Source organism: Ziziphus jujuba, chromosome 2, assembly GCF_031755915.1.
Source record: "Ziziphus jujuba cultivar Dongzao chromosome 2, ASM3175591v1".
Lineage (NCBI taxonomy): Eukaryota > Viridiplantae > Streptophyta > Magnoliopsida > Rosales > Rhamnaceae > Ziziphus > Ziziphus jujuba.
The window spans coordinates 23,759,674-23,778,950 of record NC_083380.1 but is presented as its reverse complement, the minus strand read 5'-3'; the positions used below and the strand labels follow the sequence as shown (position 1 = coordinate 23,778,950).

The 19,277-nt window shown below is 32.3% G+C and overlaps 1 protein-coding gene across 27 annotated transcripts; it reads right to left on the bottom strand.

Moving 5' to 3' along the window:
• Window positions 1–148: 148 nt before the first annotated feature.
• On the bottom strand, window positions 149–19,028 carry LOC125422253 (uncharacterized). 27 transcript variants are annotated; one of them, XR_009635872.1, is made up of 5 exons: window positions 18,564–18,913; window positions 14,773–15,122; window positions 14,564–14,624; window positions 13,764–13,960; window positions 12,719–12,919 (listed from the first exon to the last, which is right to left on the bottom strand). XR_009635872.1 is itself a non-coding variant. In XM_060814838.1 (3 exons), exons 2-3 carry the CDS (start codon window positions 1,352–1,354, stop codon window positions 212–214), a joined length of 828 nt encoding a protein of 275 aa, XP_060670821.1. In that variant the 5' UTR covers window positions 1,355–1,367; window positions 18,564–19,007; the 3' UTR covers window positions 149–211. The 27 variants fall into 27 exon arrangements, 1 of the variants encoding a protein (XP_060670821.1); XR_009635866.1 differs by having other exon boundaries at window positions 13,764–13,914; window positions 18,564–18,904; XR_009635869.1 differs by having other exon boundaries at window positions 13,764–13,907; window positions 18,564–18,903.
• Window positions 19,029–19,277: the final 249 nt, after the last annotated feature.

Here is a 19,277-nt window from a genome sequence, read left to right as displayed (position 1 = left end):
TCCTCGGACAACGGGTTTCCTACTGGTCGGCAAATTGGTTACCAAAATCAGGGATTGCTTCAAACCCCACAACTACAAAATATAAATTATAGTAAATATAATTTTTAAGTAAACGCTACATGTATTAAATATATTACCGTACCTGAAACGCCAATGGAAAACCTTTTAGGTCATAATACTGTGATTTATTCTTTACTGCACGTCCTCTATGCTAGAATGCATTGTGGAATGAGTTGATCGTCTCCTTGTAGCTCAGAATGCCCCAAGGGTAGGAATTAAATACCTCGATATCAGCAACCAAATCAATGAATTTTCTATTTATTTGAACCCTCGGATCCATTCCGAGTACACCATGAACTAAGAAATATAGTAACACAATTCTTACAGCATCCCAATCATCCACAAAAAGTATAGCCTTGAATATTCGTTCCAGTTTGGGCTTTTTCAAGTCAGTCCTGTCATCTAGCAACCTCGTGAGCAGCTCCTTTCCTTTGGAAATTTGCATATCATACATGGAAGGGTACCTATAAAACTTTAAGCCACTAATGAGTGCGAATTTCCACTTCGTAAACTGCACTCCAGATCCGCCGAAGTTAAACTTTAGTACTTCTGGATTGTTGGACACAACTCGTCTGCAACGCAGGTGATGCATTACCTGACCAAAGAACCGGAGGTTCTTCATGTCAAGTAAGTGTCCAAAACATGTTTGTCTATACTTTTCTAGCTGCTCACTTGTGAGGACACTTGTAATTACTTTGTTCGCTTCTATTGGATTCCCGAATGAATGTGCCCTAACTTTAAATATATCGGCATCCTGAAAGATCCGTTCCTTTGGAGCATCGATGGGCTGCAAAATGAATTACATAAATGGAACTGACATCAACTATTTAATCATACCCTATTTTTCCACCCTAACTTGATAATAATAATTTCCAACTAAATCTTAAGACATATGGGTTCACATTTTTTGCACAAGTGGTAATTACCGATGTAACCATCGGTAATCAACCTACAATGAACTAAAAAAAATCACGATGGCCTATCGGCAATTACCGATGGCCATCGGGTGAAGTTTTTCTTGAGTTTTCACATTCATGAATAAATACTGACAGATGTCTTATCATTTACCGCACAAAACAACATAAATGAATATAAAACTTACCATATCAGATGGGGGAGAGGAAAGTGGAACGTGCCCTCGAAGTTTGGCATTTTCCGTCTCAGCTTTGGATTTCTGCCTAGTAGTTCGTCGACGCTTAGAGTCGGGTGCTGCTGTGCTACCACCGCGTCTCTTACTTTCCACCTTCTTAACTCCCCTCTTCGGTTGACGTCGCAAGTTCTTCTTTGGTGCCATTATAAAGTACAACCTACAAATGTACATTGACAACATTAATAAACTTTTATCTACCTCTAACCACATTGTCAACTATGTATACATATATAAATATCCGCAATCCTCAATTTCATACGCTCTCTTCCTAAGGATATTGTGTATGCCATCTACAAAACATTTACTGAACATTTACTGTATAGCAGTGTGTTTACTTCTAAATCTTTCTATCTTCTTCTTCTTCTTTAATTTTTTTTTTTTTTTTGGGAAAGTGTTTGCGTGTTTGCTTCTAGCTAACCATGTACCTAAAATTTTATGCACCAATCTTCTCTCTCTCTCTCTCTCTATATATATATATATATATCTATACCTTTAGAAAGTACTAACTCTGGAATTCTCAACTTCAATTCTAATTAATCATAAAGTATTTTTCTCTTATCTTCAAGTACTGATTTTTAGTAATAAATTACCCTAGCAAAAAGGAAGAAGAAAAAACTTAAAAGAAAAAAGAAGGTCTGAAAAGCAACTAAGATTTCTAATGCAGCTATAGTCTAAAGTGGGGTTTTAATAGAGCAACCCACAATTGTGGCCAATTATGATGCTACATGCAGAAGCAGATAAAGTGAAATATTGAAATGACTAGAGAGGAAGTAGTCAATTCACCCAAAATAGAAAAACAAGAAAGTGAACTATAGAGGTGGAAGACTACATAGAAGCTAAGCAACAGACAGATTGTTATAAGCCAATCAAAAACAGCCCTTAGACTGTATATATACATATCATATTCATGTTATATTTAATTATTTCTTACCATATAATATATGTCTAAAAAATGTGCACAGAAAGTTGCAGACTATAACATATAGGTTAAGCTGGACTGCAACATGTCCACCATTTCTATATGAGTATGTCAACTAATGTAGCTACATCTCTTCCCAATACTGCTTGTGTTTAACCTGATTTGGTTATAAAAGCTCAGACCTACCGACACCTATATATGCTATACAAATCATTCACTTTACATTTATTTTATCTGTATAATTAGTTTAGGGTCAAGGATTTATCTGTGTACAAATCCAAAAAGAAATATAATTAGTTTCCTAAGGGTCAAGTACGTTTTTAAAAAAATTCTTCTTTTCAACCCACAAAAGTAGTTTTCTAGACAGAATTTGAGTATCATGCACTAGTGAGATAACACCTTTAGTCAGGGTAAAAATCCTTATATTCCTAAGTTGGAACAAATATATATATATATACATATATTATGTTTTTTTATTACAAAGTAACATTATTCTTCATCAAATTCATTGATTTCCCTGCCTTCATCCTTTGTTTATTTTCCATGCTCAAGGATGTCGACAGAACCCAAACAAATTAAAAACGATGTGTCATCTGGGTGTCGTTCAACCCAGACGACATGTCGTTCGATCCATCTTCAACCTTTGTCCGGGTTGACCCGAACCCACCTGAACCGGTCCCGATCCGATTCTTGACCCAGTTGTTTCTCCCACCTCCGGCCACCGTTCAAGGCCAAACCGGTCCCATTCTTTTCCTCTCTTCATTTCCTACTAATACCCAATATCAATCTATCCTAAAACCTAGATTATAATCACTTCCATATAAAAACCTAAATCTTCAAAAATTTCACATTTTTAACCGGTTCTAAACACAAATCACAAGTTTCAATTTCTCACATTGTACTAAATTTGTAAGCATTTAACGATAAGGCAACAAATAAATACAAAAAAAAAAAAAAAAACCTCACACGGGTCCACGGCAAGGCAACAAATAAACACATAAGCAAATCCACACAAAAACAAACCCACACCGGTCACAGCAAGGCTAAAAATCCACACAAGAACAAACCCACACCGGTCCACGGCAACAACTAAACAAAAATATTAAAACAATTACCTCCGAGAGTGCTGAGGTCACGATCAAAGTTTTAGTTTTTTGTTTTTTCTTTGTATTTTTTTTGGGTGCTAAGATGAAGAGTGTTTTGTATTTTTGTGTATCGTGTAAAAACAAGTTTGTTAAAAAGTAGATTTTTGTTTTTGTTTAAAATATAAAAGGATATCTAAGTCATTTTTCATTGTTTTAAGGTTAAAATAGATATTGAAGGGTAGGAAAAAAAAGATAGCAAATGAAGGGGTAAAAATCGTGAAGCTCATCCCTATGGGGGCATTGGGCCAAATTCCCCTTATAAGGTCTACAGTCATCATATTTTTTTGGCCAATTTGAGAACTTCTTAAGCAATTTTGGGATTTTCTCTCATTAAGATCATTTGATAATCCATATTTTGCATGTTTTTTCATTTAACACACTTAAGGCGACTTGTGGGACCCAAAAAATTGGTAAAATGTGATTACCATAGGGGTTTCGGTAATTACCGACGAAACCTACGGTAATTTTTCCAGAGAGTATATGTTGGTTACCGAAGGTTTCATCAGTAATTACCGAAGGTCTAAAATCATCGTATTTTTTTTGCCTATTTGAGAACTTTTTCATAGATTTTGGGGTTTTCCCCCCTTAGGATAATTTAGAATCCATATTTTGTATGTTTTTTCATTTAACACACGTAAGGGGACTTATGGGGCCCAAAAAATTGGTAAAATGTGAGTACCACTAGGGTTTCGGTAATTACCGATGAAACGTACAGTAATGTTTGAAGCAAAAACAAATTGAACGTTTTCATTTTTTAATGCCGTTTGATCTCTTACTTTGACAAAATTTATCATTAATAATGCTACATTTAGCATGTTATTGGTTGGAACACACATGATTGAAGTTGTCAGATGCAATTATGGTGATTCTTTTACGGCGGTGTACAAATGTCAATTACCGACGATGCATCGGTCATTACCATTGGGCAGTAATATTATCCGTGCAATAGTAAGAAACATACAAACAACTGAACCAAAAACTGAACTCGGAATGATATGTTATCAAAACAATACGACAGATGAATTTGACAACAAAAGAACACATAAAACCAACGTCTATTATGCCAAAACACATGTTACATGGTTGAGCAACTAATTGCATTCCTGACTACATTGCATACACACGCATACCGCATAACATGGCCCCATTGTCTGAATATAGCATCGCGCGATTGATGGGCCTTCGGGTCAATGGTGCTGTTGGTTGGTAGTGCTATCAAAAGGTACAGCGGCGGAGCATGATCGGCTGCTGTGACCAATCTGTTTGCACCTCCCGCATCTATATTGATGACGCTCCTCTCCTTGAGATTGAATCTTCTTCTTTCTCGGTCTTCCTGACTGTTTGCCAATTTGAGGTGGAAGTACAACCTGGTTTATGACTGTTTCCTTCGACATAAAAACAGAGGGAAAACCTTGCAAGACTCTGACTGACAGGCAAACCAATCCAAAGCTTTTGCGCTGGAAGGCACAGCGACCTTTAGAAATCCTCACAGAATCACATATGAAATGAAAACCAAACAAAACGACATAGTATGTGAAATGAAAATCACATACGGAATTTTCCAGTACCTGAGACCGAAAGAACCCATTGGAGGTAGAAGGAGGATTCAGCTTCAACTTCCCCACAGCATGTTTGATACTCTCTAATCCCTTCTCAAGCGTCAATTCCGGGGGTAGAGTATGTAATGCAAGTCTCAACCACAAAATCCTCGTCCTCCATTCCCGAATCCTTGCCAATTTCCATTATCAGACCGTCAAATTGCACACCGAACACTACGTAAAACAAAAATTACAAAAGCATAAAGAAAAAAATTACAAAAATAGCAAAAACAAAAAAACATAACCCTAATTTCGATTCCAACTTATCCCAAAAGCAATCAGGAAAAAAAAAAAAAACACCCCACAAATGTTTTAAATAAACCCTTGAAACCACTCAAATCGAAAAGTCAAAGGAAAAATGAAGCAAATAGACCAGGCATTTTATCAGAGAGGCCAAGTGAAACAGCAAGCTTACGCATCTGCTTCCGCCATGCAGTACCACACTTGAGCTTCGTATACAAATCCATGTCCTCCTTCTTCACAATACCCTAATTTCGAATTCCAAACCATCAATTTCTTTCTTTGTATGGAATTTTGATGAACGGAGAGACGAAATGAGGCTGTTTGGCAAAACGGCAACTAGGTGAAGAAAGCTTGATGGATGAATGAGAAGAGATGAGCCAGCTTTAGGGAAGCGTGATGAAGGAGAAGAGAACAGTCGGGTGAAGAAAAGAAAGAAATAACATAAAAAAAAAAGTAAAAATATTTAATTTGGATATAAGGGTATTTTGGGATTATTAAAAATTGAAAGGGTATAAAAAAAAGATAGCAAATGAAGAGGTAAAATCGTGAAGCTCATCCCTATGGGGGCATTGGGCCAAATTCCCCTTAAGAAAATCCAAATTACAAATAGACAAGCCTCAAAATCAATGTATTCAGTGGGCCAAACACGCTCTATTGCAAAAAGCCAAATGTATTACAATAATTTGACCTTTTTTTCTTTTTTTTTAAATAGCCACTTTGGAAATTAAAAATCTTTAAACAACCAAAATTTTTATTTTATTGATAATAACCATTATTAGACAAAAATACCCTTGGCCAAAAATTTATTAATAAAAGCATTATCTTGAATCATTTTTTGCTTTTCCACATATTTCGACAACGATTCTTTTTCAAATTCTAAGATTATCTAAATAGATTTTTTCACTTTCCCTTTTACTTTCATACTATTTTATTCCGTCAAACGTTTTTATCACTTTTAAAACTAAACTCAAATAAAGATTTTTCTCTTTTTTCTTTCTCTTAAAGCTCAAGTTTATTATTAATGAATATGATTTTTTTAATGGGTATGTATTAAACTAATTTATAGGGTATTATATTTGGATATAAAAGTAATTAGGCTACATATGGTAAGAAAAATGGGACAAAACTTTTGTAGATCGACAAAACCAACAAATTAGTAAAACCGTAGAAAAATGAATAAAAAAGACGAAGTTCTTCTATTTTCTGCTAGTTTGCTGGTTTTCTCTAGCTTTCTACTGTTTTAAACCAATTTTTAGTTGGTTTGCCCTTTTTGCTAATTTTTCTTTATTTTCCATTGATTTTCCACCTTTTTTGGCCAATTTTCTGTTAGGTTGCCAGTTTTCACAAGTTTTCCATTATTTTCTAATAATTTTCCACTGGTTCTTCGATTTTCACTAATTTTCATTGTTTTCTACCAATTTACTTTGGAAAAATGTTGGATTTGGCCCAAAAAAATAAAAATTAGCTTTTTTAAAGGTGTTGATATGTTTGATTAATACTATTCATATTTATAAATTTATAAATTTATTTTAGCATTATTCATTTATTTTCGTATTGAAACGAAAGATGAGAATATTGCAATTTCAGTTTTATATGATGGAACATTGTGGGAAATAATGTTAGTCTTTGGGAGTATCAAAACAATAAAAATAAAATGGTTTCTGTCAGCAAAAAATGCACAAAGTTAGAAGATGAGATTTTCAATTCTCTTAAGGTAGATCGAAATGAAAATTTGCTAAGGTTAAAATGGATATATGGACAATATATTGAAAAGTTGGATCCTACAAAATTACGAAATGATAGGGATGTACAATGCTTTCTTCAAGAAGTGAGAAATGGAAGGATGATAATAATTCGAACTCCATGGTATGTTGCGGTAATTTCCAAAGTTGAACAAATATCTAAAAAAATTCATGAAACCACCTTTGCTTCAAATAGTGGGAGTAATCACTTATCTTTTACTTGTCCTCCAATTAGTATTCGTCTAATACAAGTTTCCAAATCTCAACCTATTGAGGCTACATTTCATTTTAGTGTAGTTCTTAAAACTCAATTGAGAGATCACGTTAATATTTGTAGGCCTTGGATGTCATTTAACATCCATGAATGAGTTAATGTTAAAGATGACTCTAATGAACGGTTTCCTAACCAAGAAGGGTATGAACAGTTACATAATATTAATAATTATGAGAACTACAATGCAGAAATGGATGATGTTAATATTCGGTTGAACATTTTGATCATAATGATATAGAATTCGAACGTGAGTTGTGAGACAATAATAATGATATGCATTACGAAATGAACAATGAAAGAGTTCATGATGTTGAGGTTCAACTTGGTACAAGTGACCACTTTTATCAAGCCACAGAATTGATTTTATGGCCATAGTTTTATCAAAGCTTACAAGTTGGACAGATATTTCGTAACAAGTGTGAGTTACAAAATAAATTGAGTATTCATTGCATGCGTACAAATAAAGAGTTTAAGGTAACAAGGTCAACTACACAACGATATGAGATTATGTGTTTGGAAAATACTTATAAACGGCATCTGTATGTGACCAATTTAAAAAATGGAAAAATCTTCATTGTAAAAATATTTGATAATGTACATAATTGCTTGTTAGATATCATGCATCGAGAACATAGGCATATGAGTAGTCAAGTTATTGGGCAATGCATCAAATATAAACATGAAGAGATTACACATGTTTACAAATCCAAAGAAATTCAATATGATTTTCTGCAAAAATATAGGATGAATATAAGCTATAATAAAGCATGAAAAGGTAGAAAATATGCACTTAACAGTGTTAGGGGATCTTCTAAGGAGAATCTTGCTAGTTGTCTACCTATTGGTACAAGTTAGAGTCAAAAAATTCTGAAACTCAAACACGTATAAAAATAGAGAACAATAACCATTTTGTAAATTTTTTTTTTATTGTAATTGGAGCAAGTATTAGGAAATTTATATCTCACATAAGACTCATATTGGCTGTTGATATGATTACTTTGAAAGGAAAATACAAAGGATAAATGTATATTGCAATGGAAATGGATGGCAATAAGCAAATATTTCCTGTGGCTTTCGGCATTGGAGATGGAGAGAACGAGCAAGCATATACCTGATTTTTCCAAAACTTTAAGGATGATATTAGAGATTTCTCAAATTTGGTGTTTATAAGTGATAGAATCCTAGCTATTGAAAAGTTAATATGCAAAGTCTTTCCTAATGCATATTATGGCCTATGCACGTACCGCATAAGCAAAAATATTAAGGCAAATAAACATGCGAAAGATGATAATACGATAATATAATGTTTCTTTCTCATAGTTAACACATACTTGGTAGGATTTTGAGTTTTATATGAGGCAAACTGAGGCAAAAAACAATAAGGCTGCACAGTACATCCGAACATGTGAACCTACTAGGTGGAAACGTTCTTATTCTCCATTTAAAAGGTACATTATCCTAACCACCAATATTACAGAATGCATAAATAGTATTTTACTATATGCTAAAGAGATATCAATAGTAGCATTAATTGAGAACATACGGGATTTGGTGCAATGGTGGTTTTATTAACAATTAAATGCATGTGCAAAATTGACAGAGTGTGTGACTAACTTTATGGAAGAGGAACTCAAACTCTGAAATATGAAGTTTATCGAGTTGCATGTAAAGGCTGTTAATATGTATGAGTTTTTTATGGAAGATGGGAGTTTGAAGGGCACAATTGACCTCCAATCAAAAGCATGCTCATGCAAAGTTTTTTATCTTAATCAATATCTTCGTGATCACTGTATTGCTGCTTGCAAAGAATGAAAGTCTTATGTGTATTCACATTACTACACAATGGATGCATATTGTGCAGCTTATGCAGAGTCCATTTACCCTATTTTAAATGAAAAATAGTAGCATACTCAAGATGATATGTCAAATCATATTGTTTTTCCACCAAGATAGACTCGTAGGTGAGCTAGTAGGCCAAGGATACAACTCATACCATCTCAAGGTAAAGATGTTATTGGATGTAAATATAATCGATATAATGGTGCTGAACATAATAGGCATAGAAGTACGAATCCATTATCTTATGATATACATGAGAATAGTAGACCCAATGGAGATGCTTTGCATTAGAGATTTTTATTTTAGTATGTCATAGTTATGCCATTTAAGTTCATATATTTTTAAAATTATGTTGTGTCATGAATATATATTCTACTTCATAGTAATAAAATTATGTTGTGATAATGAAATTTTAAAGTTTCAAGTATGATTGTGGACGATCAAAGTGTTATGTAATTTAATTAGAAAAATTACAATGTTAGTTAAAAATGGTATTTCAATGTTTCATAAATACAACCATGTTACATCCTTTACAAACAAATCTTACGTTTTGCCTATAAAACTAAGAATATAAAAGCCAAATATATCCACTAAATTAGGATTGCTAGGTACCTAAGTTGTCAAAATTTACCTAGTACAAACTCCATAACCTGTTATCAATAACAAACGCCTTTAGTAACCACTACATTAGCTTTAAGTTATGTTACTACCTAATTTATAAAAACAAATCCAAGTAAAGTATAAAGGAATTTATTTGAGCAATAGTCTGACATTCAAAAACTCCATGCATTTGAGCACAGTCATCACTGAAAAATTTATTATTACAACAAAACAAAAACATAATTACAACCATATTCAATGGCTAAAATTTAATTAGCAAACATGTGAGTGTTAGATAAATTAGCCATTAGTTTGTTGTAGAAAATTTTCCACTCATGCACAGGTGAACTTATTAATAGAATCCACAAAATTCAATCCTTCCTTATAGAAGCATGCAGAATGTAATAAGTAAGGCAACACGCAGCATAATTTCTTGAAATAAGCCACCCCTTTGTTTCGTTTCCCAGTTTTATTCGAATAATATATAATCATATGTCACTCCTTCAAATCCACATGTCTTAAAAGCCAATGTGTGTTTCCTTTATTTAAAAGTCCCAATAACTATCAAGACAATAGATGAAATAACTAAGAAAATAAATAAATAAGCAGTGAACATTAAACAATTAGAAATTTTTGTTTGTACATGATTTATGCTTTTCCACGGCTTGAACTCTTTCATTCGAATCCTAAAATATATGTTTGCATTTCATCTAGGAACACATATCTAGAAGGATTGGCATTGAATTTTTCATAAAACTTTTCAATATATCCCTACAATAAAATAAATTATCATAGTGATTCATCATATAGAAAAATGTACATGATACAAAAAAATATGCACCCCGCCCCTCCCCTCCTAACAACAAGCATCCATCATTAAGAAACTAAATATACATCAACCAAAAAAACAATTTACTTATCCAAAATCTATCATCAATCATCTTGAAAGTAAGATCAAAGATATCGGGGTATCGATTGGCACGTACTTAGAATAAGGAAAGCATAATTTCCATATGTCGTAGTGAAATACAAGTTACTTTTAAATTATAACCATGAAAGTTTAACAATCATGAAAGTTTAGCAAAACTAAATAAAAAACTAGATCAATTGTATCTGCACGTGAATTAGCCATCATTCATTGTTTAGAAGCTTATTAAAAAAATCTTCACCAACACAAAAAAGATACATTTCTACCTATGGTGCACGATCACCCTTCTTCATATATTGGTTAAAAAATTTTACAGCTTTAATGGATACTGATCTTTATCGGTCAAACTTCAAAATAGATATGGTTGAGGTAAGGTACGCTGCAATTTTTGATGAATGCATCCAACATTATACGGAGTACTAATAGTTGTTGCAGCCTTCCTATCATATCTCCCAATATTTAGCAACCATTTAGCAGCTGCTACCTTTCTAGCGCGTCTCCAAATGGACAACTTCAATGGAGATATTATATTGATAATCTCAACAATTTTTCTATATCGTCCAAGGCTGATGGAAGTAAATGTTTATCAAATAGACATGCTTTCACTTGCATATCAGGCATCAAGTCCCAACTCTTCTTTTTTTTCATCTCCCAAATTGACATCACCTTCAAATTCTACTCTCTTTTCATCTCCCAGACTGATAATGGCATCGGTCTGTTTTCTACTTATATCTCAACTGGCAATGGTGTTATCTCCAAATTCACTCTTCTTTTATCCCGTAAACCAGGAATGTTATTACCTCTCAAATCACCCAAGCCCCCTAAATCAAGGTCTGAAAGGTCATTGTATGACCACTGGTTATTATTGTAGACCTTAATGCATCAATAATAAAAAAATTAATTTTAACAATTAACACAGTTAATAAAAAAGCACTAAGTCGACAATAAATACAATTGTTGACCTATATAAGTCAATAATAAACACAATTTATTAACTGAACACGCACTCGGTATTGCTCCATTAGCCTATCAAGTTTGGTCTTCAATCTTACAAGCTTTCTAAACATGGAGATTCTTAAGTCTTTAACATCTTGATGTATACAGGCCATTTCGCCTTCAAAAACAGATAATCTATCTATCAAAAATACCTAAACAATCATTATTAATAGGTTTGATTTAAAATAAAATAAAAAAAAAACTATGACTTTATTTCATATATGTACTTAAACAAAATAATCGTTATTAAGAGGTTCAATAAAAAAAAAATTCACACAATTATGCAAACCTCATCATGAGATGACGGTTGCTCCAGAGTCGGAATATTAACATCATCATGGACACCAACTCCCGCAGTCGATGACGAAAGAAGACAAATAAATGGTATAGCATAATCACTATGATTACCATGATCTGTAGGCGTATCATTTATTTATCTCCGTCTTTTCATCTTATTATTTTCTATATTGATATGTTTTCGTTTCTTCTTTTTTCTACTTATCTTATGTGGAACAACTATATTTTTAGCACCACCATTATGTGGCGGCTTATCTTTGACAATGGGTGGATAACTATAGGAACTACTATCCTAATATATATCCAAAGCAATTTTAGCCACATATAAGAGCTTGACTTCAATAGCATCAAGTACACCAACCACCAAGTATTACCAAAATATATATATATATTAATATAAATAAGACACAACACTAACAACCACTTGTGTCAATAAAGTTGAATTTTTAAAAAAAAAAATTATATATAAGTATTATATTCTTACATCTTGATAATGAAATATAGATTTTGCCTTTTTCATATCTAAGTACTTGTAAAATATGCTAGTTGAGAATCAAAGAAACTAAAATATCCTCCATCTTATATCCAAACATATCAACTAATAAAGGAATAGTCTTAAATTCCCAAATCTGTCAAACAATATGTAAATAATGCATATAAACTGTTATCAAACAAACTTTAATTTATAGTCATATAAACTTACCATAAATGTCAGGACCCGTCTAAAATTCCTCACCGGAACCCTAGACAAGTCCTGATCCCAGGGAAACCCTATCGGACTTTCTAATGGAAAATCCAGCAGAACCTCCCCCAAGGGTTGGACTTACCATAAATCTTCTGCACTGAAAACACACTTCTATATACATCCCCTTATTCCTCCCACATTACTATAATTTAATTCCACAAATTTGCAGCACTCCAAAATAATAATAGGGAATTAATGCAGTATTTAATAAAATGTGTCCAATACAATATACAGAGCATTATACAAGTAAATATGAAATTAATACAATGTCAGATAAAGAGGCAATACAAGATGGAGAGGAAAAAGCGAGGAAATGCTTCTTGAACTTTCGACAATAAACTGAGACGTCAAGTTCCCCCCCCGGACAATCAACGTCGACTAACCTGAGCCTAAGGGAACGGAATTTAAAAATATTAGATGCTAATCATCTCAATGAGTAACCCAATCTAATATACAATTATAATAGTAATAATAATTATAGTACACTTGATTAATTAAAAATTAATAATTAATTAATTAATAATTAATTGGAAATAATATTTTCTCTCAAAATCCTTACCATTCACTCATTTGGAAAAGTTCCCATTTTAAAACATTTTCGCAAAACCCAATATTTTATGCCCCAAAAATCAAGGAATAATTAGTCAAATAAATTTCAAATAAAATACAAAAATTTAAGAATCCAAAATTATAATGAAAATAAAATAGAAATAGAAATAAAATAATTTTGTAACAATTAATAAATGAATTATAAATGTCATAACAAGTAATACAAAAATATTAATAAAACTTACATTAAGATAATTCAGGAAATAATTAAAATAATTAAAATGAATTAATTAATTGAACAATTAAATAAAGGAATAATTAAACCAAATTAAAACCTCCATTTAAAATAAATGGTAAAAACATAGTAAGATCTCTTTAAAATAATCAAATCAATGTAAATAGTAAAATCAAGATAAAATGCATTGTTAAAATATTAATATAAATAGGTAATTAAAAACATAATAAAATTCCATAAAATTTACATTAAAATCTCCAATTGAAATAAATAATAAAAATAACATTAAATGTATTCTAATTTAAATAAAATTTCAAAATATTTATTTTGAAAATCATGTTCCGAAAATTACTTAATGCACCCACTATATACCAATGGCGCCAACGGTACCCAGCGTCCCAAGGTACCGCCAGACAAAAGATTAAAGAGAGAAACCGACATACGATCACATGGCGTCCCACTGCGCCGCTGCAAACAGGCGTCCCGACCATGGAGGGGTGGCCTACCCTTATCCGATAGCAACCACAGGACAATCCCATAATTACCTATGCGCTACTCACACCCACCTGCGCACTCATCACATCCACCTGCGCGCTAATCATATCCATGTATAAAGAACACCAGTACGTGTATTGTGTATCTAAAAATCATAAAATCAATATATTTATTTTCAAATCTCAAAATCTCATAAATACTACCGGGTTTATTCCATCCAATTAAACCCATAAATTTTCCACAATTCCTTTATAAATCATCGTCATAAATCCATCGCACAATTTCCATCAATTTCAAACCCATCAACTTTCAAATGCATCGATTTTCCAATCCACAATATTCAAATGCATAAGCATAATTTTTAAAATAATATCCTTAAATCCTTAAAATTCAAGATAGGCATAATTTCATTAAAACCCATAAAATTTCCAAAATTCATAAATCCATATAAATGCATTTTTATTAATCAAAATAAACTCACAAATAAATTCCACAATAAATCAATTAATATTAAAATCACAATTCCTTTAAATATCATATTTCCATAAAATCTAAATTTCCATAATTTATCAAAAATCATATATGATTTAATGCACATATACATTTCAATTTATTCAAATTGTGCCATCAAAATTCCAAATATAATTTTGCTAAATATTTAACATATAAATATTAAATCCAAACATTTAATTGTCACAAAATAAATATAATTTAACACCCGCAATTAATTTGAAGGTGGGCTACTCACCTCGAGCACGCAATTAACCTAAGATCCTCCATGTGATAAATTTCATGACGCACACGTGCTCCTACAACGACAATATTACACAATTCAAATAAATTAATATTTCATTCGGATAAATAATACCCGGTATCCGGGGGGGTTTAACACAAACATTGTCCAAAATTCACAAATAAGGTGCCTATGGAAAGCTAAGGAGACGAGGATCACATTACCGATCTTCATTGGACCCAATTTGATCGGCAGGGACCGGCAGAATGGACGGAAAGTTTTGGCCAAACTTCAACTTGTCGTATCTCTCAAACGACAGGGAATTGAGCTGAATGGACCTCAAAATCGAGCTCAAGAGGTCCAAAATAGGTGGAAAGGAGTATCAATTTGGCCGGGTGGTGGCCGAATCGCCGACGAAGCCAATCTTGCCGTTGCCGGCAATGAAGCCCAATCCGGCCGCCTCTGGCGACAGATGGCCACCATTTTCCGGCTGCTGGCCGGAATCTTCCCCCTCTTCCTCCCCATCAGGTGCATGTGGCTTCATATGGTTAAAAAAAAGAGAAACGAGGTGTTGCTGAGAGGGAGAAGGAAGGAAGAAGGAAGAAGGAAGAAGAAGAAGAAGAAGAAAAGAAAAGACAAGGAAAAAGAGAAAGAAAGCCATTTTTCGTAGGTGTTTCCCACGTGAGGAAAAAAAAAAGAATTTTTTTTAATAATAATAAAATAAATAAATAATATTAAGATAATATAGTATTTAATATTGTTGACATGTGGCATCCCCTCATTGTGACATATGGCACCATTTATTAAGTCACGTAGCATACTATTCACATATTTAAAAATAATATTAAAATAATATTGTATTTGAAAAACTCTACAGGTCCATAACTTTCAAACCACATGTCCAAATCGAACGTGCCACTAGTCTATGAACTCGTATCAACGAGTACTTCACAACCATGCATGAGTCAAAATTCAACTTTGCATGAACAAAAAGTCAACTCCGACACCCCTTGGATAGTTTGGACCTTAACTTGTTTTGCTCATAACTTTCAAACCGTAGCTCCATTTTTGACGTGCTACTAGTCTATGAACTCGTGCTAATGTGTATTTCGTAATGGTACTTCGGTCAATGTGAAATTCCATCAGGAGCAAAAAGTCAACATTTAACCCTTTCCCGGTCAACGACGGTCAAACCCTGTCTACCTTGGTCAAATTTGAAAAGTTTTCGGTGTAATTCGGGACGGGGTGTTATAATAAAAGATAATGAAAACACATACACACAATATCTCTTTGACTTGTTACTTGGCATAGACTATTTTAGTGATTTGATGGAAGTTATATAAGATAATGATCCCCATGTATGTTTGTTGAAGTATTCTAAATCATCCACCATTTTCGAAATGCTCATGGGATGCAGTAGCCATGCTTTCCTTACCAAGGAGCACTGTCTTAAATAAATACAATAAGGCTAACTTCTATATATCGTCATCATTTTCATCGTTATCTTTATATTTTGCAGTCATGAAAGCTTTAGGTATTTGCAAGTTTGTGACCTTTCACTTTCCTCCAAAATATATGTCACTAATACACATAGAGTGGTTAATTTACCTATTGGTTTCATGGCCAAACTCTAAACTTGTAATTGATGTGAATGTTTTATGAGTAAATCTAACACCAGAACTTCCAAAATTAAACATCATTGCATCCTTATCGTCACAAATACACTGCCTATATAACATGTTGTTTACAATGTGGCCACTGAATTATAAACAATTTTGGCTTTCAAGAAGTGGTCAAAACAACTATGCTTAAACTTCTTTTTTGGGTTAGAGCTAACTTAAACTTAATATCTAAGATAACTTTCTAAAAATTTAACCTACAATTCACCTTCATCCTAAATATCTCCTAGTCCAAAACTTACGAATAAATATTACTCTACTGAACCCATTTATTTGAAAAACAAATGCAATTAATTAACAATAAAATATACTTAATTATTAATCAAATTTAAGGGAAAGAGAGCATATTAAGTAGGAAATAAGAAATTTGGAAAATTTTCCACCAAAGGAAATGGTTTTCCTATTGGAGGAAAAAATTTATGCCAAAGGAAATGTTTATCCATCTGTCGAAAATGAGTTTCCAACTAAAAGAGATAATTTTTTGACCGGAGGAAATATTTTAGACAAGGGGAAAAATCATGCTACTTCAAAATGGTGCATGATTCACTCATTCTATTGTCTTACCACTATTATCTTTCTTCTTTTCCTCTTTTTGCTAATTAACTCATTCTCTAATCCTCCTCTACTTCTCCAAATCCCATTACACATCAAAACTGATAACGACAAATCAAGAAACCAAAACAAAAAAAGGAAAAAAAGAAAAAAAAAATATATATATATATACACACAAAATGATTAAAATGTTGAAAAAAAGATAATGGGATATTATTTATTAAAATTCAGCTTTGAAAGCCTTTCTTGGATATTTGGTAGTTGATGAGATTGTTAACGAAGTAAAAACATTCTAATTTTGGCCAATGTCATAAAACATTTCCTAAAGTTTGTTGGTGCCAGAAAATATGTAAAAAAAAAGGTTAAGGACCAAATACACATTTGCTACATGTTAGTTATTTAATTATTTTATACCTTTTTATTAATTTTATCATTCACATTATCCATGTGTGTGTATATGTATAGTAGATGCACATCTTGTTTAAGCTCTCTATATAGACAGCAACAAAAATAAAGTGGTACAAAAATTGTAGAAGTAGACAGATTATCCATAAAATAACAAACTGCTTCTGTAAGTATCAAAATGCATTTAACATTCCCATAAGAAATTTTTCAGTAGTAATTCAAGATTGCATCTTAAAACAAGGGACTTTGCATTCTTATATATCAAATTACTCATAATTTAAGGCCTAGAAACATGCAAGTAAAGAAGAATGGAACATCAAATAGAACCATTATTAGATCAACAGAAGAAAAAAAGCTTGGGATATGGACATTTGTTTAGCTAGGACTGACTCAATCAACTTAAAAGTATTCTTGGCGTATCACAAATTTATTTTAACCAGCTTCTAATATTCTTTCAAGAATTATACTTTCAATTCTATTAGAAAAACATGAATCCCAATAACATTTAAAATGTTACAAGGCTACCGGCTATACTCTATTTCCTCACTTTATTTTGTTAATCCAAAAATTACCTTTTCCCTTAATGATAAGAAGAAAAATCACTTCTCTCAATTGAATTAGCCAATTATTTAGGCCCTTATCCATTAACCTTATACCTCAAAGCTTGTTTTCATGGAAGCCTTACAAACTCAAATCCTAATAAGATCTATGTATCTAAAGCTTAGATATAAAATAGCCTAAATAAAGTAAAACCATAATAAATTTCTTCTATCTACACAAGGAACTTGCCCCCAAAAAGCAACTTAACAAAGATTTCTTATTTTCCAACCAAAACCAAAAGGGTCAACTTTGATTTCTTTCTTTTTCAACCAACACCAGTCCTACATATTTAAATTTTTGTAATTCAATCAAATCTGATTTGAAACTAAAAGGGAAAAGAATTCAACCATCTTTTAAGGATACATAAATAACAACTTTGTCCTCTAGACCAAACAAAATGAGAAATAATATTATACATAAATATATGGTAAAGGCACCAATAAAAAAAATCAAAAAGCTAGATGCTCAAATACCCAATTACAAAGTTGACATATTCCCAAAAAAAAAAAAAAAAAAAAAAACAGAGAGCACAAAAAATGGCTTTCGACAAACGCATTTTACAATCACCCAAAAAAGAAGAAGAAATTCATGAAAAGTATGAAAATAAAAATTATGCAGTAAGATTGAATCACTCACAGCAAGATTGAATCACCCAGAAAAAGAAAAGAAAAAAATTGCCACATAAAGAAGCAAAAACAAAAATTTTAAGATATCATAGTAAGAGAAAGAGTAAAAGCTACATACAGCACAAAACAATGAGGAACAGAGTGGGTGATTACCTCTGGGTCAAATTGATGGTGAGGATGATGACCGTGCAAGATTGCCTCTGGGTGGCTCACGATTTGACACCAAAGGCTCGCGATTGCCTCTTGAGTGGCTCATGATTGGATGAAGATGACGTATGATCGAACGATGATATTTCTAGGAGATGGTGTGAGAAGGTGAAGTAACAATGGATAGTGTGAAGGAAATAGTGTGAAGGAGACAGTATGAGAAGGAGAACAAGAATGAGGCTTTCCGATTTGGGTATTTTTTTACTTCTCATTTACATGTATTGAAAAAAAGAAAAAACAATTTAGATTGTTTTGTTTTTTAAGGGTGTTTTTGTATGAAAATGCAAAAATATGGTTATTTATCAATAAAATAAAAATTTATGTTGTTTTTCAATTTTTGATCTGTAGGGTGGTTATTTTTCAAAAAAAACCCTAATTTAGGTATGCCAATGCTAGATACAAAGGCCTAAATTGGATTACCATTTTTTTGAAAAAATCTTATTAGAGGTTTTTGAATTGTAATTAAATAAATTATATATTTAGAGGTTGAACTTGCTACATTTGTAAATGAAAGTATATTTTATATTTTTTGATACATTATTATTTTTTCAATAGTGCTACAGGTAGGAATAGGCATGGGTTAGGTCGGTTTAGCTTTATACTAAAACTTAATTTGAACCTAGGCAAACTAAAGTCACTGTTAATGTTAAAACCAAACTA

Excerpts from the sequence above, each read along its gene's own strand:
- LOC125422253 (XM_060814838.1), bottom strand. The coding sequence starts at position 1,354 with ATGGCACCAAAGAAGAACTTGCGACGTCAACCGAAGAGGGGAGTTAAG. Across the intron at positions 848-1,162 it reads CCTCTCCCCCATCTGATATG|CCCATCGATGCTCCAAAGGA; the intron begins GTAAGTTTTATA and ends TTCATTTTGCAG.